Raw genomic sequence first — 22,362 nt, 5'->3', positions numbered from 1 at the left:
GGTGGGGGGTAGGTTATGTTGGGGGGGGGGGGGTTGTTGGGGAGTTAATGATTGCCTCAGCCAACGAAGTTTGAAGTTGGATTTAAAGGAGTATGGTTAAAAAAAACCTAAATACTGCGATGCATTCATATTAAATGTATTGATCTTATTCTTTTGTTAATTTATGTGCTCTCTTTTCTCGCAACGTGTTTTACATACTTAAAAGTGGCAAGGCAACGTTATCTTATGAAAAAAGAAAAAGCCAAAATAACGAAGAAACGCTTATTTTACGGCGTGTACCTGTTTGCTGTCTCGGGGATTGGGAAGCGAGATTACAGTCTGGAGGGCTGACCTAATTGGGCAGGTTAGAAAGGCATACGACAGGCTTTTTCCTCGCTAGCATGTCGCCTCTCTACGTTCCACCGCCAGAATGTCTGTTAAAGTCTTTTACGGTCCCGCGGCGTTACTTGTTCGGACCAGGACCTTCAAACGTGCCTCCGCGAATCTTGACGGCTGGGTCGCAACCTATGCTGGGGCACCTGCATGCAGAAACTATTGAGGTAAAGCATTGCGTCAAACGGAGACATGGGCTATGTTTACAGCGGCGTATTGTAAAGCAGAGTGTATCCTATATATTAAAATATGACATAGCATATTTATACAGAGCTTAAATATGTCTATGCCCTGTTTCAAATCGTCAGACAACCTGGCCCATGACAACTTATTCTTTAAAATGAGAGAAACTACTTTCAAAAAGGCATACATTAATTTTCAAAGGCAAAATATCATAATCTTTTATATATATATATATATATATATATATATACATCTGTGATTGATTCCTGAAATGATTTGAATTCTATCTTAATTAAACTAGATTATGGATCATATCAAGAGTGGGATCCAGTATGCGTTTCAGACGCAGAACCGTATGACTCTGGCCGTGAGTGGACCGGGCCATGCGGCGATGGAGTGTGCCATCTTTAACTCGGTGGAGTGCGGAGACAGTGTGCTCATTGCAGTCAATGGCATCTGGGGGGAGCGGGCTGCAGAGATAGCAGAAAGGATAGGTGATGAGCTGCACACCGTTGAATTACAATTGCAGGTGTTCATCGTTTGTGATTTTTTTTTTAATTGTGCATTTTTTATACGTGACAGGTGCCAAGGTGAACAAGATTGTGACATCTGCAGGCAGCTACTTCCGAAATGATGAAATCGAACAGGTAATGTAGCAGTGTCAGGCAGGTGCTGTATAAAAACTTTAGCTAAATGTTTGAGCTTTTGCTGCACTGATACCTGATGTGTTATTATTACATCTATAGGCATTATCTAAATATAAGCCAGTTCTGTTCTTCCTTACACATGGGGAGTCTTCTACAGGAGTGGTTCACCCCATCGATGGTATTGGTGAACTCTGTCACAGGTGAGAACATTTACACTGCAACATGGAAACAGAATGCTTTCTCATGTTTCAAACCGCCCAATCCACGCCTCTGACGTTTCCTAACTTCTTCCTGTTTATTTCTCCTATGTGGACTCCTTGATTTCTCATATTTCTTCACCATGTGGGTGATTCTGTTCCTCCCGCGCATGCAGGATATAACAAAGTACATAATAAAGTTATTTGATGTGCTGCTTCCTCTCAGGTACAACTGCTTGTTCCTGGTTGACTCTGTCGCAGCATTGGGAGGTTCTCCCATCTACATGGACAAGCAAGGCACTGATATTTTAGCATTACATAGCATAGACACTTTGGTATACATGGAAATGCCATGTATTGACGTATTACTTATAAAGTATATATACCTTGACACACTGAATTCAAAACTCCATTATGGATTCTGCAGATATTGACATTATGTACACTGGCTCTCAGAAGGTACTGAACGTCCCGCCAGGAACTGCACCCATCTCCTTCAGCGAGAGAGCATGGTAAGAGAATGCAAGACTTCCAGACAAGGCCTGGCGTCCAGATTAAACTCCAACAGGGTGACTTAACATCTCTCTGTTCCCAGCTGCAGAATCTTCAGCAGGAAGACAAAGCCGGTGTCTTACTTTCTGGATCTGAGCTGGCTGGCAAATTACTGGGGCTGTGATAGAAAATCTGCCCGTGCGTAAGTATGTGAATGAATGAATGAATGAAGTTACATTTATATTGCACTTTCTCAGAACCCAAGGAAGCTTTGCAGTCAACACGCAGCTTTTACATACAGTCATCAACGCATCAGTGAGAAGCGGCAGCCCACTGCGCACAGCCAGAATGAGACATGCTAGATGCTGATCTAAGCTGTGCCTTCAGGGTACATATCACAAATAACTGCTCCTTTCTCTGTAGGTATCACCACACTGGACCTGTGACTGCATTGTACAGTCTGAGAGAGGGTCTTGCTATTCTGGCAGAGACCGTAAGGGCTTCCTCATCTATCCTATAATAATTTCTATAATTAGGACTTACCTGTCTGTTTATAGTATTGTAAAGGGAATAGTATTATAATATTTAATATTATCATGTGTAATATTATAATGTTTATCTAGAAATAGTATTAGAACATTTACATAATCATATAAATGTAAATTTAAATAAATTGATGTTGTCCATTTCTTTGTTTTAACAGGGCCTTGAAAACTCCTGGAAAAGACACAAAGATGTGGCTGCCTACTTTCATGAAGGCCTAGAAAGAATAGGCCTGAAGCCCTTTGTGGAGGACAAGGTAGTATTGTGTGGAGTGAACAAATATCGCCAAAACGCCATAATTACACATGGACTGCTAAAGTATGACCCAGTGGCAGGCGATATTACAGCCTGGTTTACTTTCATGCTCTGTTGTCATGTGTCATAGAAAGCAAGATTGCCCACAGTTACTACAATAGTAGCTCCACCAGGGTATGACTGGAGAGAGATCACAGGCTACATTATGAAGAATCACAACATAGAAATCTCCGGAGGTCTTGGGCCCTCTGTTGGCATGGTAAGGAGTTGCAGTTTGTCATTCTAAAACAGAGGTAGAAAGTTCAGGTTCATAAATAGTAAATAAATAATAGTATAACAAATAAAGTAAATAATATATGGATAATTGATGATAATTAATAATATTAAAATATAAATAATCTAAAAACAAAGCAAGACTTTCACTTATTGTAAATACACCTCTAAATTCTGCTGACTGATGTTTTGTGTGTGTGTGTGTGTGTGTGTGTGTGTAGTACTGATCTGTGTGCTTGGTTTCAGGTCCTGCGTGTGGGACTTATGGGTTGTAACAGCAACAAGCCTTATGTGGATATGATTTTAGAGGCTCTCACTGATGCACTGAAGCACTGCCACAAGAGTAAAGTGTAATAGGACATTGCAGTGAATTACTCACTCAGCTCTCACTATATATAAATATATAAGTGAATATGTACTAGTTTTAAATAAACTGAAATATATTTTATTAAAGCCAAATTAAAATGCTGGTCTTTCTTGTATCTAGTTAATCTGTATGTATATGCATCTAGTGGATCCTTCTATGAACCTTACATGCAAATAAAATTGTTTCATTTTATTTATTCAAAGAAAACGATTAAAATAATTGCTTAGCTAGCGGGCGCCTCAGACAACTCTTAATGTGAAATCGCCCAAACCAAACAGGAAGAGCGTAACATGAAAAGGCGCGCCTATAGTTAGGTTGAAAGAATACGTATTGGGAGATTGCTAGCAGCAGTGCCGTTTCTGTAAAAACCATGGCATGCAGAAGAGGTGTGTTAATTGTACTAGAGGGCGTAGACAAAGCTGGGAAAACGACACAGTGCAAGAAGCTTGTCCAGGCGTTGCAAGAGAGCGGACACCGCGCCGAGATGATGAGATTTCCAGGTAAAAGATCTCACCAGCTAGCTAACATTAGAGATAACTTCGCTTTCAAATGAACCAAATCACCTGGCTTCACCTTTGCCATATTTCAGAGTTGTGGCAATGCCGTATGTAATGATTTATTTTTTTCATAATTGCTTTAAACGACCTTTATTTGCCCTGGGGAAGGAGCAAGTCACCATGTGTGGTTCCTTCAAACAGACAGAACAACAAGGATAGGCCTGCTTATAAGTTCATACCTGGAGAAGAAGAGCCAACTGGAGGACCACACTGTGCATCTGTTGTTCTCTGCAAACCGCTGGGAGTTGGTGTAAGTCCATGTTCACAAAGGTCAAACACACCTGCCTTGGTTCTAGTGCACTCCTGATTGTTGGCCTAGTGAGCATGTCAAACCCAAAGAAATCTGTTATCCTGTGGAAATGTAAAGGTTTCTGTGGTTAAGAAATATGTTGGGGAAATCACACACTGATAGTTCACTGCAATGTAAATGCACTGAGACAGTTGTTTGTTTCAGTGGAGAATTTCAGTGAGCGTAAGATAAATTGATAATGAATTTTACATAGCTGTATCACAGGTAAAACAGACAAAACACTTGTACTTTGCAGTTAACACAAAAGGTTAACACAAAAAAAAGCCCAATCCAAAACATCTGAAACTATAACAAACACCAGATGCTTTGCTTGAACAGCAAAATAATAAAACATTAAATCTTATGTCAAACTTATTCCTAGCACAGGTTGTGCTTGACAGAGCAAAACTAATTACATATGTATTACTGTATATTGGACCAACTCCAAACAGACCAGCCTTCACTACAGAGCAAAGATGCCCCGTGCTGGGCAGATGCCCCATGTCTGTTTTCAAAATCTTCCGGTCCAGGGCTGAGCACCTTGGCTAACATAAGGCCCAAAATGATTTTTGTTTGGACCAAAAAAACATAAAGGGTTTTTTTCAAAATTGCCTCCATCAAATCTTGGGGTAAGACTAAAAATGTTCCATAATCTCTTTTTTGAGACATTTTTTCTCAAGTATCCATGGATTGTTTGCATTATGAGGTCATTAAAAATTTGCTACAAGAAGCTTTTGCCATATGACCAGCAAACTTCATTTATTGTAGGATTTTTACTTGTTTTTTTTCATTTGGGCTTTTCAAACATCAGTTTTGTCAAGCCAGCTTCTATTTAGCTATTTAGTTAAGGTACTCAACTAGTAATCAGGTTACCAATGTTGGGCACCTGTGAAAGGCCCTTACCCCTCAATTGCGCTCACTCATAATTGTAAGTCGGCTTTGGATAAAAGCGTCAGCTAAATGCCAATATGATGCAGTTAGATTTTTTTTATTTTTTAATATGATACTCACATATGATGGACCTTTCCCTTCTGTTTCTGTTTGTAGTTCTTCAGAAATACCCCACAGGCTTATTTGCCAATACAGTGTCAATACAAAATGTCTGTTAACCATTCCTGACACCACCATGGTGGTCTTCTGCTATTGCAAAGTCTACATCCATAGATATATGGATACAAAGTTTCACTTGATATGCTGAATACACTTGGATTCAGGTACAGGACCTATTGCACTTACAAAAAAACAAAAACCCAATCGTCTCTTCAAAGCAGATTGGCTCCTTTCGCTCACTTAAGAGCCAACCAATTTGACTCATCACTGTCTTTTAAGGGTAAACTAGAAGACAACTAACTATACCCAACATATCAATTCTTGCCTCATTATTGTTGACAGAACGATAAAACTTTGTCACCTAATAATTGTTCAATGATCCAAAATGTAAGTCTGTTTAAAACAATTTTTAGCGTTGTGTCTTCCATCCATTCCTTTCAGGCCGTTAATTAAACAGAAGCTGGACCAGGGAATTACTCTGGTGGTGGATCGTTATGCTTTCTCTGGAGTAGCTTTTACCAGTGCCAAACCTGTAAGTGCCAAAGGTGCAACTTGGGTTTAAACCTGTCCTATTGTGAGCAGGAAACAGGATGAAGGGTGCGTGTTTGTTTTAGGGTTTCTCGCTGGCTTGGTGTAAGCAGCCAGACGTGGGTCTTCCCAAGCCAGACCTGGTGTTATTCCTGCAAATAAATCCTGCCCTTGCGGCCCAGCGGGGGGAGTTTGGTACCGAGCGCTACGAAACAAATGCTTTCCAGAATAAAGTACAACAGAACTTCGAGCAGCTCAGACAAGATCCCTCAGTCAACTGGAAGGTAAATGATTTCCCCTCCTTTTGCAATGTGTATTATTATTAGTGTGACTGGAGGCATTCAGTCTAAATGATGTTCTTATAAATGTACTTCTGTTCATTCATTCCAGGAGATCGATGCAGGTAGAAGCATTGAAGAAGTACACATGAACATTAAAATGTTGTGCGAGAGTGCCATCAACCTGGCTAAGAATCTGCCGATTGGAGAACTCTGGAAATGAACCAGAACCAAGAAATGTGTTGAAAAGGATACAGTTCCATACAAAGCATAATTTCTAATGTAGCTTTGATCTTGAATAACATTTTCCCTTTTTATGCACATTTTAATTAAAAGGGATATATATGGTCCTTTTTTTATTTTATGTACATTTCTTTTCCTTCAAATGCAGAATTGAGTAAATAAATAATCTTAAAATAAACTTGTGTACATATACTTTGAACATGAAAAAACATACTGTGTTACACAAGCTAACTTGGTCTGTAACCTTTTCATCGTTGCTTTCATTCAGATCTTGCTACAGACATCAAATAAAAGCAGTTTGGAGAGCATATGGTCATACCCGGCCAGCTGTGCTCCCAACGTCCACCAAAACGTGAGTTATGGCACGTCTGCATTAGGGGAGGAGCTTAAAAGGCACCATATCACTTGAAAATAAAGTGTTAAGACTCAAAATGGATACAATGCAACGTGAATATGCACGCAATGACAATCCCGAGGGCCCGTGATGACCTCTGACCTCAGGGCTCACGCAAAATGAGAGCAGTCAGTGTGGCTGCAGAGCAGAAAGCTGGGGTTGACGCCGTTGACTGCGCCATCATGTGGCGGGGAGGCCTCACGACACTGCTACTACTGCGTTCCTGGTTTTTGTCCTTCTTTCCGGGGGGGGGGGGGGTCTAGCTTTGAGCTCTGGCAGTTGAACAGCCGCACTGTTCTTCGTCTTCACAAAGACAGGATCTCAAACTCCTCGTCTTCAGAGTCAAAAAAGCGCTCAAGCCGGTCAGAGTCAGAGAAATCTGCAGGGGGGTTTACAGGTGTAAAACATATTTAAAGGCATACTTAAAATTTAAAAACTTTGAAACATTTATCATTAAAGAGAGCGTTTACACCATACAATAAATAAATTGGAGAAAACCAAAATGTACAGCAGTACCTGGAGTGAGATTAAGGACTTCAGTATTGATTAGATGTGATGGCTGACTGTCTACTAGCTCAAACATTGGAAGACCTCTACAGCTTGACAGCTGCCAGAGAAAAGTGTCGATAAGGGGTATGCTCACGGAAATAATCTACACAGTGAGTCTGAGAAACAGCCACCAAATGAAGACTCACTTTGCGAACATGCACACACCAATCATCAAAGTCATCTTCCGTCAGACAGAAGAAGCCCTGTAGGAAGAATCAGACTTGGGTGATACAAATTTGCAGATGTTTGCTTTGGTTATCTAGCCTTTCTGTTTCAAACACCACCCAGGTGAAATCTCCGCTTCCTCCAACACTCCTGCACTCCTATTCTGCTGGCCCATACTAGAGCTGGGGTGTGTGGGTTGAGTGCTACTCACGGCAGCTATGGAGGGGTCGAGCTCGCAAATGTGCATGCGGCAAGGCGGGTGCTGGCAATGATAGGAGTCGTCCTGAACCTGGCCATTTTCACACGGCTCCACAGCTGACTGAGTCGTGTGGGGGTCCAGGTAAATCAGCTCCTGGCCTGCAGGGGGCAGCGTAAGTGAGACACAGCCAGGCAGCAGAAGGCTTCAGCGGTCACTTGCTGGGTCCAGTGCCGACATGAACGACTCCAGCTGGTGCTTACCCACAAAGCCAATGAAGTAATGTGCACTGTTCGGTTTCCCACCAATCACTCCTAAAGACTGGGGCATCATGAAGCATTGCTGTAGATGATAAACAAAAAAAGCAAGACACAGACCTGCATCTCACTACAGTGCAAAATGTCAACAAACAGGCTAAACTCTTCTCAGTGTGCATTTTCCAACGAGCGACTCTGCCTCACCTTTAGCGTTTCAATGTAGGCCTCGTTGATGTCACTAAGGCCTAGTCTCAGGGGAATAAGCAGGACCAGTGGCTTCCAGAGCACAGGGTCCTCCTCAACCAGCGCACACGCCCCCTCCAAGCAGCCGTTCACCTCCTGGGACGCACACGCGCCCCTCTCAAAGTCCAGCCAAGGCATGCACAACCGCTCTGCAGGGAGCCAACAGGCATTCAAGAACACATGACTGTTTCCTTTTGAACGGTGCTCTCGTGGATTAAGTCTACTATTCAGTAGTTTGTTCTGTACTTTTAGCAGACTGGACTGATTAACTGCACAGCAGACATTTTTCAACCTAATCGACTGGGTTATAAGGCATTTCGGTTCTGACAGCGCCTTGTTGTTCATATTTATTTAATGAATGCCAGCTCACTGATTTCCTCAATGACCACAGTGTTATCCATCGCGACGTGAACTGCCAATCGGCTCCATGTATCAAACACAGCCAGTTTCCTACGCAGCGTTAAAACATCATGGTCAGGACAATTTAAGATGTACACAAACTAACAAAATCCCAAGACACACATTAAGATGTCCTAAATTTGGAGTCCAGTTTTCCATCATATCATCCTTCAAAAAAAAAAATAAATAAATATGTGTGTGAGCTTACTTGAGTACTTGTGCCACAGTATTTGGCCCATACCACTGGCCTATGGACTTGCCTTCTCCGACCCCCATCTGAGCTGAAGGGAATCGGGGAAAAGTAACTTGCAAAACATGCAATCAGCAGCCTGCATCACATCTATCCCAGCAGTACTGCAGCAATGCCATTAAAAGGTGATGCAATTTAAGCATACGCCTGAGGTTTACCTATCTGGTGAATGGAGTAGTAGCTGTCCTTCTTGTCTATGAAGGCATGGAGGATACTAATGTACCCCTCTTTCTGTCGTTCACCTCTTAGCCATCTCCAGTCTGATTTACAAAAACAAAACCACCACCACCTTTGGCATTACTTTAATGTTGGTGTGGGATATAGATAACAAGGTGACCAGGGCAAATATTCCACGTGAAAAAAATATTCCAGCCTAACAAATAGCTAAGAAATCGGTGTCCTGGACAGCCCTACCTCGAGTTAAGTGTCGGCGGATCAAGGCTTCTGCTAGGATCATCTGCCCACATCGCAGCATGCAACCCCAGCCGTTGTCAGACGTAGGCCCTGTGCCTCCTGTAACAGTAGGACGGTCAACAGTCAGTCCAACACCAACGACATCTGCCTCGTGGTTAGTACCATCTCATGCCACTCATGTGACTCTCACCGATTGGCTGAAAGTTCTTTCTGTAGGTGAACCACAAACGTGAGGTAATGTCAGACAGAATATCCTCCTTCTCTGTGAAACAAAGAACATCTCTGAAGCATACTTCAAGCTACTAAGAGGCATTCATATTCTCATCCCTAGTCCTCAATAGCTACCCGTTAGTGCATTAAACTGTTTTCCCAGAATCCAGACAGGCTCGGAGGTCTCCGGGAAATCCTCAAACTCCCCGAAGCGCAGTGTGTCGTATGTAAGCGTAGCTGTTTAAAGAGCAAGAGAGAGTGGCTTTATAGTGCTGGAAAAGATCTTACAGAAATCCAGAAAAATGAAAAAACAACCCATCTTCATAGCTTACCTATTAAGATGTGTTACCAGATAGGCAAGCTAAATTACTAAGATAGATATACTGACAAGCACGTAATGAGTTGTGACATCCAACAGGACAAAAGGTTTTCTTGCCTATATAAATTGCAGCCTTTGCTGTGATGCAGTGACAGTTAATGGTTAATGTCTCTGGAAAATGACAAAGCCCATTCACTCAGAACATTACTCACTAAAACAAGGCCGGTACATGAGCTAAAAGCATTCTCTATAGTTTATGGTCGCTTCATCATGGTCCCACTGGTTTGTTTACACGCATACTGGGACAGGGGACACCTAACCTAGCACACTCTAAAAAGGAAATGTCTCATTCCCAAAACATGACATCCAGTATATCAGATCCCGACTCGACACTACTGATAATATAAGCCGGTTCGTGTTAATCTGACCAGACAACTATAGAAATGTTTTTTAAAAATGCAAAGTAATTGTTTTCTTCGAGTATCCTTACCTGCATCCATCCCGATAGTGACTCACTCTAGCTTGATCGCTGTTGTCCAATAGCAAATAAATGCATCGTCTCGTGGTTGAATGCAGCCTATAAGATGCTACCAAATCGTGTGCGTGGGCGGGAGCTGGTGTGCCTAGCCAATAATATGCCTCTAAACCTATGACGTACACTCCGCCCAGCATGGAGACGGCTGAAAACATGGCGAATATGAGAAGCGTTATGGGTATCTTGGAGTGTTAACACGTCTGCTTCGTTTTGGCCTGCTTTTTTTAATGGTTGCTCGTTGCTGACCCCATCTGCGGACACATTGGTAGGTTACTGAAAAGAAATGTGATAATCGCGAACGCTTCCTGCATTAGTCTGCTCTCCGGGAAAGACCCAGAACTATGTAAACAGGAAGTGAGAAGACAACAGACCTGTTTTTTGATCATAAGATAAATTATTGTTCCCGTGGCTTAGTCTCATGATCTCTTCCTGTTGTTACACATTCTAAAGAAACAACAAACATTTACAAAGCACACCACCTTGTACCAAATGTCTAGTCTAGCTTGGTAGCTAGTTACTATCAGATAAAGTGGATTATTGAGTCATGGTTCATATTGCCCAAGGAAGCCCCTATGCTCAACAGAGTTCTCCTACTACTGCCACCATCTTCACCTTGAGCATCTCGTTTTTGGCAGTTCCTTTACTGACACAGAAAAGTCATGGCCTGTGTACTTTTACAAATTGGGACATTTACACGTAGCCCTTGCACAGCCAGTGGTGGCAGTGAAAAGCCAAGCAGGTCAGGTTTTATTGTAAAGCAGTTATGCAGGATAATGAGATGTTAACCAGTTAACTACTACCATTTGCCACTTGATGGCAGTCAATTGTCATTTATTAAATGAGCTTCAGGCTGACTTTACAGCACTAGCCAGGAGCTCTAAACATTTGGTTGCAGGTAAGATACATGGACAATGTATCAAACTGATGAAGAACAGCTAGTTATTTAAAGAAGAACAGTAGTTATTTAAAGACGTCTCAGGTTGACATGGTTTCACTGTAAAACAATGTGATCTGGAACATATCCCATAGGGCTTGTTCCATTATTCTGTTGGACCTATTACAAAGATATTGATGATTGGGAAACCAATACTCCATTAATTGATAGCACACACATTTAAGTTAACAACCGTGCCGCATACGTGCATTAAATAAACAACCCGGACGTGTACACTGGGCGAGCTTATACTTGTGCCGATTTCGACAAGGAGCAAATGAAGCTACTCTGCTCACTGTGATCACAATAGTGATCCTAATCTAGTCAAGCTGTTTTCTGTGGCCACTGCTTACAGTTCTGGAAGAATGAAATCTGGTGCTGTTACTGTAGCATGTATGACAGCATATACGAGAGGAACAGCATGTTTAAAAAGAACGAGGCAAAGGCACCCTAAAAGTGTAATGAGTGATGGCATTTGGTTAAATTATATATATAGGTTTCTATATGTCTGCTTACATTTGAGCTCAAACTTCATCAGAAGTCCTAAAAGAAGATAAAGAGAACTAAATCAAACCAATGAGGCTAAAATATTAGACTATAGTAATTTATTTAAGTATTAGTAATTTATCATTTATTTCACTTTCAAGCTGTGTGTGTGTATAAAATTCCTCCCACTCGCCTGGTCTCTTTCCTTCAACCTCAGGACTTCTACCAGAAGCCTGGTAGCTTGAGAGTCCTACAGCATCTCTTAGCTGTTCCCGGGACTGCACTCTTCTGAACCAAGATCTTGTATGTTGTTCTTGGGATTTTCCCAGTTTGGGGGTCACAGCCCCTAGTGCTTCGATTACCACAGGAACCACAGTTGCCTTCGCCCGCCACATCTTTTCCAGCTCTTCCTTCAGCCCTTGCTATTTCTCAAGCTTCTCATGTTCCTTTTTCCTGCTGTTGATATCACTTGGGATTGCCACATATGCACATTTATGTGTTTTCCAGTTCAAGGCCCACCACCGCCAAGTTGCCACTGTTGGGCCTCTGAGCAAGACCCTTAACCCTGAATTGCTCAAGTTGTATTCAGATATAATTGTAAGTTGCTTTGGATAAACGTGTCAGCTAAATGACAAATGTAAATACATACATGAGATATATGCATATATACACTAAGTGTATGTCCCTACATGAGCTAAAATGCCACAACTCCCAATTTAAAAAAAAAAAAAACATTTTTAAATTAATCAGCATTTATTTAGCACATTCAATGTGACATTCCAATACACACAATAGCAATGTGTGGTTATTCGCAGAATAAAATATAAAACAAAATAGGATGTTGTAATCCAACATGGTTGCATCATCAATGGTGAACCCATATTGGCATCAAAGTTCATAAAGCAACATTTATTACTACATGGTAATATTGGCAAAGGGAACCATCACACTCTTCACCTTTGTGGAAGCTTTGGGACAGAGAGCCTATTCTATGCTGGTAGGCTCAAGCAATGTAGACCAACTGAAGAATTGGGATGTCCTGTTTATGTCTGAGGTATACATTATTCTAGATATACACTAAACAAGGAGGAACTCCACTTTTAGTCCTTTTTAAATATCTTGCTTTGTTGGCCAAAAGTATCTTGACATCCCTCCTTATTGAGAAGGTGTTTCAGCCAAGTACATTAACTTAAGCACATAGCCAGGCAGTCTCTATAGGCAAACAGACAGTAGAATAGGTCACATTAATGAGCTTGACTTGAAACATTGCCTCAGTTCAGTTCATGAAAGGTTTGCCCTGATAGATCTCTCCCAGTCAACCTTAAGTGCTATTTTAGCGGAATGGAAGCATCTAGGAGCAACAACAGGAGTTCAGCCAAGAATAGAGCGGGACATCACTCATTAAAGAGCTCCAAACTGACTCTATAAACATGGCCAGCACAAGAACTCTGAGGAGCTTCATGAAATGGCCATGCAACTGTACGCAAACCTAAGATCACTATGCACAATGCAAAACACTGACTGGAGCAGTGCAAGTCACACCACCACTGGAATCTGGAGCAGTGGAGACATGTTCTTTGGTATAATGAATCACACTTCACTATCTGACAGTCTGAACAACAAATCTGGGTTTGGTAAATGCAAGGAAAGCTATAGCTACTGGAAGGCACAGTGCCAACAGTAAAGTCTGGGGCTATTGTTGCAGGTTAAGACCATCAATTTCATTGAATAGGAATGTTAATACTCCAGCATATACATACATTATAGAAAATTACATACTTCCAACTTTGTGGAAATGGATTCCATGATCCATGTTCCACTGAACAAAATTATATCCATAAAGCCAGGATTTGAAGAGTTTGGGGTGGAGGAACTCTAGTGGCCTGCACAGAGCTCTGACCTCAACCTCACTGAATACTTTTGGGAGGAAGAGGAAAGTTGATTGCGAGTTATGCAACATGGGCATCTATTGATCTATCTAAAATGAATGGGCACAACCACACACTCCAAAATCTTGTGCAAAGTATTCCCAGAAGAGTGGAGGGGATTACAACCACCAAGTGACACCAAGTGCATATCAATGGCTAGGGTTTTGGAATGGAACATCCAGCATGCTCACAACGGTTTGATGGACAGATGTCTACATACTTTTGCCCATATAGTGTAGTTCTCCTCTATGCATCATCTCCAGTCATTACTGAGACATACGACAGTGCATGCGGCCAAAGCAGCCTGAAACGCAAAGCTTCGCAGAGAATGAAGTACGTCTGTTAAAGGCACAGTACAGTCTTTGTTTTAAACACACCAAGAGAAGTAATGCATCAAAATTGGTGACCAGAAGTCCTCCCCCCCAATAACAGGACAGGGTGCTCGTCTGCCGCATCCATCTTGGTCCCGCCTTTCATTTCTCCCTCAGCAGATAGAAGACCACGGCCTTCAGGTAGTGTACGCACGTGCAGGCTGTCACCATCAACCAATGGGAACGGAAGCTGGGGTCTGTGTTGACTACGCACTTTGTGATGTCAGTCTACAAGAAAAGGAGGTGGATATGCATTTAAACAAGAAACACCGCGTGATGCATTACATTGCAGGTCTTATTTTCCAAGCAAAGCAACCTTTGTTTGGACAATATTTCTGAGTAGAGCAAATGCAGTCAGTGCCTTCACATACACAGAAACACAGCTATGCGTCTTGCTAGCCAAAACCAACAATTACTAATGTGAATGATTTGTATTTTAGCAAGCTGCTTCGCTGATGGTCCAGGGGTTGATGGGTTATGAAGTGGCCCATTCAGGATATGAGCAGCTACTTCAGAGTCCCCTTACCACTGGACTTGGAGAACTTTTAAGCATTTCTCAACTTAGTGGAGCAAAATAGGGAGAAAGTCACAGAGACATGCTCCTTTGTCATACCCAAATAAGAAGACATAAGCCACTGGGATGTGTTAAGAAATAAGTTTTTTATCGTAAATTCAGTCAGCATGTGGGGGTGGGGGTGTGTGGTCCTTTATTAATCTCAAAGGCATAATCTGCGAATCAGAAAATGCAATCGGGTTTAAAAAAAGCACACCAGCACACTCATACAAAAGTGCTTCTATATTCAGATATCATATTTTTATTCTGTGTTCATTTCAGGTACATTTGCATCCAGAAGTTATTTTCATGCGTGTTATTTTTGTGGGTGTGCCTGCATTCTCAGACAATATTCATAGCCAAGTTCCAACGACATAGCCAAGACAACGACTTTGCCTGCAGCAACTTTTCAGATTTACCTCCTCTTTGATTAAAGTTCAGTTGTCCCACCCTGCTCTCCTTTATTCATTATTACGAGGAAACCTCAGTGCTGAACCTACAACAGCGTTCCAGGGGCGGAAATGTTTACGGCACACAAAACAGACCTGTCTAGCAGGCCTTGGAGAAGGAGGAGTAAAGGAGGAGACATTTTGGCAACCAGGACACTAGAGTTCCTGGGACATCCACAGTCTGGATGGAGATGGATTGACAAGCTTAGCACCACACCAACATGTGCAGACACGGCCTGTTATTTAGCATAGGCCTATTGTACACAAACACACAATTGGGTGCGTCATCTCAGAGGTGCAACTAGTTTCCAAGATAAGCGTTGCGTAAAAGAGTCGGCAGCAAGCTACACTCTTTCTGACCAGGGCTTAGTTCGGAAATGGAGGCACAGCACAGCAATTTTTGTGCATGTGTTTTTAATGTTATGAAAAACGGGGGAGAAGAAAAAAAACCACAACAGTACATGCAACTCAGCAGGGGGACTGTACCCTCAGTAAAACATAGATAAACATTCCCACAGCCTCAAGCTAGATTAGATATACTCACTGTTTCGTGCTCTCTCTCTCTCCCTTTTCTAATGGATCTTCAACAGATCTCAACAAGAGACACTTTGAAAAAAGTGTCCTGGACTGCATGTTTTTCCTTTATCCTTTCTACTCTCTGTAATGCCACCAAAAGGGGAGTGATGCCTGAATATAGCGTGGGATAAGGAACCAGCATTTTATTTATTAATTAGCAGAGTAAGTATCCGAGTACTTACCCATCCTCCTCTCTTCTTTAACCAGGACACTAGGCTCTTGCGGACGAATTCTCCCATGCAATCCACAATGGCATGAACCATGGCTGGGTTGCCATAGCGAACGCAGTCCACCGCCAAAGCTCCAGCCACCGCATAGAGAGACACAATCTTACCCCATGTGACCCCTGCCATGGGAAGGTTGGGGGCAGAAGGGGGGGGGGGGGGTGGGGGCGCTATTATTAGACAGCTAGCACTACAGCTCAATTACAACAAGTCATGCATATCGACATCCAACCATATATGGAATGCTGAAAACTCAATACCGTTACTCTGAATACGTGAATCTGCGCACACGCACATGGATGGGTGATAAAGTTACTGATAAGTGATTTCTATGGGAGGACAAATTACAGCACCTCAGGTCCTCTTCCACTCTATATCCAGCTTTCATGAGGTAAACTCACACAGTGGAAGCGATGGCTCGTATGCGAATGTGTGAGAGCATGTGTGAGTCTGTTAGATAACAGTCGGCAGGGCTGTAAAACAGTCTGGAACAGAGGCAGCAGTCATTTCCTCCACAGAACCCACAGCCTCCTTCTCTACGTGACTCAGTACCAATCGGCCTCACACTGAGCAAAGCCTTTAGCTGTACACGGGCAGCATTACAGACATGTCCAACATGGAGAAATGTGAGCCTCTCCTGTCTTTACTCTAGTACTCTCCATGGGAGGCATAAACGTTTAACATCCGAGTTAAACAGTACCATGGGTACAGTGGTTCTATATAGTTCCCAACAGATGCAGACTTTTATAAGAAGCATGCATTTTAAAAGGTAATAAAGTTTTTAATAAGCACGTGTTACATTTGTGTATAGCAAATACATATTTAAAATATGATACAGCTGTGAGGCAAGTGATGTAAACATTAAAAAACTAAATTTGGCAGGATGAAAAATGTAAATTTCCGGTATATAGCCCAGGCCTATAAAAAAAAAGCCTAGATATATGGTATTGTAATGTTCACACCAGCAAGAGAAGTGAGAAGGGGGAAACAGCATTGGACAGTGTGAGGAGGTTACCACTCACTGACAAAAGAAAATAAAGTGGTTTGGCAACTAGAAAACAACCACAACTTCCTCCTCTTGTGAGCACAGAAGAGAGTAAAGTTCTTGCCTGATTAGCTGATGAATGGTCTTTACTGGCTGTACCTGATATGTACGGTCTGATGCACTTCCATCATGGGACAAACCAAAACTAACCCAAACTAACAAAATACATGCAGGTACATTAGACATTATTTTACCTGTTCATTTGATGATGGCCAGTGACATATTTAAGTTAAAACAGTGAGCTTCAAATCACGGGGGACAAAACATCCTTGACCAAAAAATACTGCGATTGTGAGGCTTCCTGTTATCATCCACACAATAAAAACAAAACACCTTTTGTTGTGAGACTGGAAAAGACTTCACGCAAGAACCACAGCTCTATGATGAGTTAACATTTAGTCATTTTTGAGAAGGCAACGTTTTCTCACTTCAGATGTCTCGAACACCTGGATAGGGTTCATGACAGGTGCCTGTCTAATTGTACAGTTGTCAGCTTTACCCCACGTGAGAAACATCAGCACTGATGCAGTTGTGTGCAGAGGGACACCTTCATTGCAGTCCCCTTTAAGGACGTGTTCTGGTTCAAGAGGACGCCAATATGATTTAGGAAAGAAAAAAAATTGGGAGGGTTCCATCATGAAATTTGACTCTTCGCATTGGAAAAATCCTTCTGAAAACAGTTCAGCTCTTCAAGTTCCCTGCTGTAGACAGTGAAGTCTGGACTCAGATGAAGTTATCCTCTAAAACGGTTAGGACTGAAGGCACATGCAAAAGCCACGGAGCATTTCACCTCCGAATTCTGCCCAGCCTGCCCGCTTGGACCCTGGAGGGACATGGGACTTTTCACCGTGCCTGGACTTTGTTTATGCTAAAAGATCCGTCGGTGTTCTCCAAGTTCTCTCGTAGAGAGCAGTGCTGTCAGCGTGTGTACATAAATGTTAAAAAGGGTCCATTTTAACCTACCCTACAAGGAGCGCAGCCTGAGTGTGTAGATAAATCACCTCTAAACATCCAAGAGCCTAGTACGATCCTGTCTGTGGATTCCACACCAAGATGTGGTTTCTTTGCTGTGTATGAGGGTTTTTTTTTGTTTTTGTTTTTTTACTGAAAATGACCAGTCCATTCGATAGAGTCAGATGAAATGGTGCTTGCTAGATCGATCACATCTTGCTACCATGTGTTCTACAGTATATGTAATAATGAGGAGAAAAACTATATTCAGAACATGCAGATCAAACTGATCGCATTGATTTCTCATTGTTGGCAAGAGTTCAATAACCTGATCCAGCAATGATCAATCAAATCCGTAGTGAAAGAATAGGCAGGGTTTCAGACCAACCTGTGGAGAATATTTCCGCAGCTACGGCAAGGAACGCGTCAGAAACCACACTCTCTGAAGCAACGGTGATATTCAGCTGGCGAGCCACGTTGCGATACAAATTGGGGCGCAAGTATTCTAGCTCATCACCTAGGAGACACACAGTGACATTAACATAGCAACAGGATTATTGTGGCATCATGACATGGCAATGTATGTGTACAGTCATGCAGTCTTTCATTACTAACAAATTTGATCACTGTATTTAAAAAAAAAAAATTTTTTTTTTAATGTAAAAAAACAAACAAAAAAAAACAAAAAAAAACAAAAAAAAAACCAAACACACTGGGTTAAGCAGGATAATCTGAGGGTGGGGAACCTCCATCGCCTACCAGCCAACACAGATCAACGATAACCGTGAGAACAGGTTTACATGCTTGGTCCATACAAAGTTCTTTTAGAAAATCAGGTCAAATATATCCAACACTGTCCATTTAAAAGAACTTTCCCTTTTAAGGAAAGCAGATTAGCCCCCTAACCACTCAGTTTAGATTCATGTGATGTGAGGTCTTACATTATACCAGACTGCGAAAGAAGGATTTACTGATTTAAATGTTGTTCATACATGCATGAGTATTTCATACGCATATGCATGCGTGTTGGGTTAAAATACAATAAAAAATTACTCAAAGTAGCAAGCACCCATCAACGGGCGAGGCATTGATATGTCTTGTAAACTGCGCCGTAAGGCATTATGTAATAAACAGCTATAAATGAAACCAAGAGGGCAAAAGAGAGGAATGCCGAGGAATGCAGAAGAGGAGAGATTAATGTATAATCCTGCCTGAGCGCTGTTCTCCAACGGTCAAATGCATTTTCACAGCCCCAAAAGCCAAAGCATTTCTCAAGAAATCACTGATTGTAAATGGCCTAGCTCAAAAACCTGTCTTCCAGTGCATAACTGGTCTTGGTTAAGCACATTTAACCAGACTCTTTCGCCGCCTTTCTCTGCAACAACCCACCAGCTGTTTGCGACCTACCAGCAGGTGTGGCAGACTGTGTAATGAACTTTTAAAAAGCACTAAAACCTAGTTATCCTATGTTTGGAAGCTACTGTGTACGTGCCCATCACAACTAAAATTCTAAAAATATATATACATTTAAAAAAATGTTTTTAAAAAGAAGCTGAAATGCTTTTTCAAAACCGTTTAGATTAATTTTAAAAATACTAAAGAATAAGACAAATAAGAATAATAATTAAAAAAAAAAAGATAAAGCCAAGAAAACATGGCAAACCAACTGTACCTAACCAGAGAAGGACAGACGAGACTTCTCCGAGTGTCCCTCCGGAAGACAATCCATGGTCAGGTTTAGACCATCCAAATCCAATGCGACTAAGCCTCGAGTGAATGTAGTCTCTACACAGCACCTTGGATTGAGAGACCAGCTCTTTGTCTGTCGGAGAGCGATCAAACACCTCCATCACTTCTGCTGCGAACACCGACGAGCGGCGCAACACCTCCATCCCCTTCATGAGCTGGGGTATTTACAAACAAGCGTCCACCTCCCACGCCGTTTATGGTCACAGCTGTCGCCTCTCCTCCGCCACCGCACCAGCTTCCTCTGCTGTTGGGAGAACAACGATTTTAACATATTAGTTTAAAAAAATAAATAAAAAAAATTAAAAAATAACACCTTGTCAACGCTGTTAAAAAAAGGACTACGCCGTCTGATCTCATGGAACAGATCCACAGGAGGTTCGACTCTCATTTCACAAAGCCCGCAATGTGCTTCACTTTCTTTGACCGCTTACATTTAAATAAATATTCATGTTTTTTGTTGTTGTTTTTTCCCCGTAAGACGTCAACCACTCACCTGTCTTTTCTTTCAAATAACACTTTGCCACTCTGGATTAACCTACATCTGATTTGGGTTTAGGTGTTGACCAGAGGGAGATGCCCCAAATAAACAGTTAAGGGTGGCTACAAAATTGGTTCGAATTAACCATCTCCGATATTACCAAAACGTCGACGCAATGGGAAGCGCCTTCTCGCCTAAAACAGGCAGAGCCTTTAACATGCCGCTGCTATCAGCTTGCAGATGTGCCATCACTATTGAACGAATCTCAAACGTCTTGGTTTCCTTGTTTGGACAGTCTGTCCGCTCGCTCCACGCCCCTCACGGTGGGTAGGGCCACTTTAAACTAATGCGAACATCTTTGGCCAACTAACATTTTCTACCAGTTTTGGAATTATGTTTATTAATATTCTTATTGAATCAGTTGTGGGTTGTATACGATACCAGTTATTCCCAAAGTCCTTTTGCTCGTGAAGCAAAGCTGGAAGTTCTAGCCATGTTCCCGGAGGAGTGTTGTGCGGTTCCCCTTCTTCTGAAGGCGTTAGTTAGCACCTCTCTTAAAGTAACAGCCTAATAGTGTAGCTGAATGGTTTTCTTTATGCCTGTAACGACCAACTTTCTATCAATATATTAATTAAGACGGAGGTAACTAAAGGTAATGGAGTTGTCCCAATCTTTTTCACCAGTAGTGTTTAACGGATTGAAATTAATTAGCGATACACGTCTGTCATCAATCATTCCACACGAAACAGTTAGAGCCTTCCTAGGAATTGCTCAGACATGTTCTCTAATTACCAGTCCATTACTGGTGACGAAAACGCCTACGTTTCTTTTGCAAATCAAAAACAACCAACAGTTGAGATCGCTGTAACAGCACGAATTGGACACACCCACACATAAAACAAATTTGAACAGAAACTACAAATTGACCGAAGCAGTTTTTGTTAAAAACCTAGGAGAATATTTGCGTGAGAACACGTATTAAACAAACTGCAGTAGTTCCTTTTTTTCATAAGTTGTTTCTGAAGAACCATTCAAGACCTTCCAAGATTTGAAATGATTGATGATTGTCCCAATCACAGAGGAAAACTTTGTTTGTTTCCAAAGAAAGTATTTCAGACAAAGGTGTTAAAATATTTAACGATTTATCTTTTGGAATGTAATGGGCTACAAGCCTGTAGACCTGAAGATTGTCTTTAGTTACGAACACACATATTGATATAGGCTAATGGATTATGCTTTAGCTCTCTGTATATAGTACATTTAATCTGATAAACAGACCTGCAGAACTGAACATTTTCTGTTTAAGGACTAGTTAAATAAAGACATTGCTATAGTCTTTCTTACAATCAGGACTTTCCAAACTGTTGCCTTGGTAACCAGGTCAGCTATCCATGAGGCGTAGGCAATACCATTTTGCACCTAAAATGAGATACAAGAATCTGAAAATAATTTCTAAAAAAACAAACAACATTTACAGTGTGTGGGAAGTCATGCTAAATCATGAAATGGGCCATAAATGGGATTGAAATAGACACGTCCTCGAATCATTTACTAAAATACCCCTAGGTCTTGTCGGTCCTAGAGCTTCCTAATTTCAAGACTGTTTATTCAATACACACTAAATAGAAATAAAAATACAGATTCTAGAATTAATTGAAGAGAAGAGCTGGTCCCTTCTTTATTCTGAGCTCAGCGTTATAAACGAGGCATTGTCCAGAGAATGTCCAAGTCTCAGATGGGCACACCTTTCATACATTTTCTTAATAACCATTTTTATTTTTTCATAAAAACTTTAGTTCCACTATTGTTCTTCAAACCATACGTTATTCAGTGTATACAAATTGATATTCAGTACTTAAACCAACCTGTTCTTGGTACCATTAAGTTAATCCTGAACTACTTCTATTTTTTTTTAAAAGGCGGTCATATTTTATATCACCGGATGCCTATATTGGTTCTTCCGGTGCCTGGTCGGGATGTCCCGTCCTTGAACCCAGGCTCTGGGACTGAGGCCCGTAGAGGCCTGTCAAAGAGGCCTCCTGAGGATTTACGCTGAAGCCTACAGAGGCCTTTCCTGCATTAAACCAGTTTATTCTGGACCATCCCTATTTTTCTGCTTACGATATCATTTTATTACCTCGATATAGTTGAAAAATGAAGCAGCATTTGGTGAAGTCAATGCCATTCTTAGACTATTAGTACTGTGATAATGGGCCACGGTTATTGTGTGATTCCATGACATTACCCCCACCTCTATGACATACAGTTTTTAAAATGTAACATCCAAAATCACCCATTACAGAATCTGCCATTCAGACCTGTTTCCACTGGTCTTACGAAAGCAAGAAACAAGGAAATAAAATGTCAAATGGTAAATTCCCAAGAACTAATAGAATACCAATGAAAATGTTTG

General features: G+C 41.5%; 4 protein-coding genes across 8 annotated transcripts; 2 read left to right on the top strand and 2 right to left on the bottom strand.

Moving 5' to 3' along the window:
* Nucleotides 1-135: 135 nt before the first annotated feature.
* agxta (alanine--glyoxylate and serine--pyruvate aminotransferase a) lies at nucleotides 136-3,431 on the top strand. 2 transcript variants are annotated; one of them, XM_027007761.3, is made up of 11 exons: nucleotides 136-539; nucleotides 857-1,049; nucleotides 1,138-1,202; nucleotides 1,302-1,402; nucleotides 1,626-1,696; nucleotides 1,827-1,911; nucleotides 1,995-2,093; nucleotides 2,315-2,384; nucleotides 2,595-2,690; nucleotides 2,820-2,948; nucleotides 3,209-3,431. In XM_027007761.3, exons 1-11 carry the CDS (start codon nucleotides 381-383, stop codon nucleotides 3,314-3,316), a joined length of 1,176 nt encoding a protein of 391 aa, XP_026863562.2. In that variant the 5' UTR covers nucleotides 136-380; the 3' UTR covers nucleotides 3,317-3,431. The 2 variants fall into 2 exon arrangements, with proteins under 2 accessions (XP_026863562.2, XP_026863563.2); XM_027007762.3 differs by having other exon boundaries at nucleotides 137-539; nucleotides 3,184-3,431.
* A 173-nt stretch (nucleotides 3,432-3,604) lies between these two features.
* On the top strand, nucleotides 3,605-6,452 carry dtymk (deoxythymidylate kinase (thymidylate kinase)). The gene is made up of 5 exons (XM_027007768.3): nucleotides 3,605-3,829; nucleotides 4,028-4,136; nucleotides 5,667-5,757; nucleotides 5,840-6,037; nucleotides 6,144-6,452. The coding sequence occupies exons 1-5, from the start codon at nucleotides 3,700-3,702 to the stop codon at nucleotides 6,252-6,254; spliced, it is 639 nt and encodes a 212-aa protein (XP_026863569.2). The 5' UTR covers nucleotides 3,605-3,699; the 3' UTR covers nucleotides 6,255-6,452.
* On the bottom strand, nucleotides 6,375-10,668 carry atg4b (autophagy related 4B, cysteine peptidase). The gene is made up of 13 exons (XM_027007766.3): nucleotides 10,161-10,668; nucleotides 9,487-9,588; nucleotides 9,332-9,403; nucleotides 9,142-9,240; nucleotides 8,886-8,987; nucleotides 8,686-8,758; nucleotides 8,449-8,528; nucleotides 8,040-8,227; nucleotides 7,842-7,920; nucleotides 7,594-7,739; nucleotides 7,364-7,420; nucleotides 7,185-7,275; nucleotides 6,375-7,047 (listed from the first exon to the last, which is right to left on the bottom strand). Exons 1-13 carry the CDS (start codon nucleotides 10,168-10,170, stop codon nucleotides 6,974-6,976), a joined length of 1,173 nt encoding a protein of 390 aa, XP_026863567.1. The 5' UTR covers nucleotides 10,171-10,668; the 3' UTR covers nucleotides 6,375-6,973.
* Nucleotides 10,669-12,359: 1,691 nt separating this feature from the next.
* On the bottom strand, nucleotides 12,360-20,705 carry boka (BCL2 family apoptosis regulator BOK a). 4 transcript variants are annotated; one of them, XM_081717662.1, is made up of 6 exons: nucleotides 19,965-20,344; nucleotides 19,395-19,715; nucleotides 18,111-18,239; nucleotides 15,685-15,848; nucleotides 15,471-15,584; nucleotides 12,360-14,152 (listed from the first exon to the last, which is right to left on the bottom strand). In XM_081717662.1, exons 2-5 carry the CDS (start codon nucleotides 19,621-19,623, stop codon nucleotides 15,510-15,512), a joined length of 597 nt encoding a protein of 198 aa, XP_081573788.1. In that variant the 5' UTR covers nucleotides 19,624-19,715; nucleotides 19,965-20,344; the 3' UTR covers nucleotides 12,360-14,152; nucleotides 15,471-15,509. The 4 variants fall into 4 exon arrangements, with proteins under 4 accessions (XP_081573788.1, XP_026863538.1, XP_026863537.1 ...); XM_081717663.1 differs by lacking the exon at nucleotides 12,360-14,152 and adding an exon at nucleotides 14,171-14,653; XM_027007737.3 differs by lacking the exons at nucleotides 15,471-15,584; nucleotides 19,965-20,344 and adding an exon at nucleotides 20,391-20,705.
* Nucleotides 20,706-22,362: the final 1,657 nt, after the last annotated feature.

The sequence above is a fragment of the Electrophorus electricus genome, chromosome 7 (assembly GCF_041902795.1).
Source record: "Electrophorus electricus isolate QZ-2024a chromosome 7, ASM4190279v1, whole genome shotgun sequence".
In the NCBI taxonomy this organism is placed as follows: domain Eukaryota; kingdom Metazoa; phylum Chordata; class Actinopteri; order Gymnotiformes; family Gymnotidae; genus Electrophorus; species Electrophorus electricus.
The sequence above is the reverse complement of the archived record's forward strand: the minus strand, read 5'-3'. Positions and strand labels throughout refer to the sequence as shown.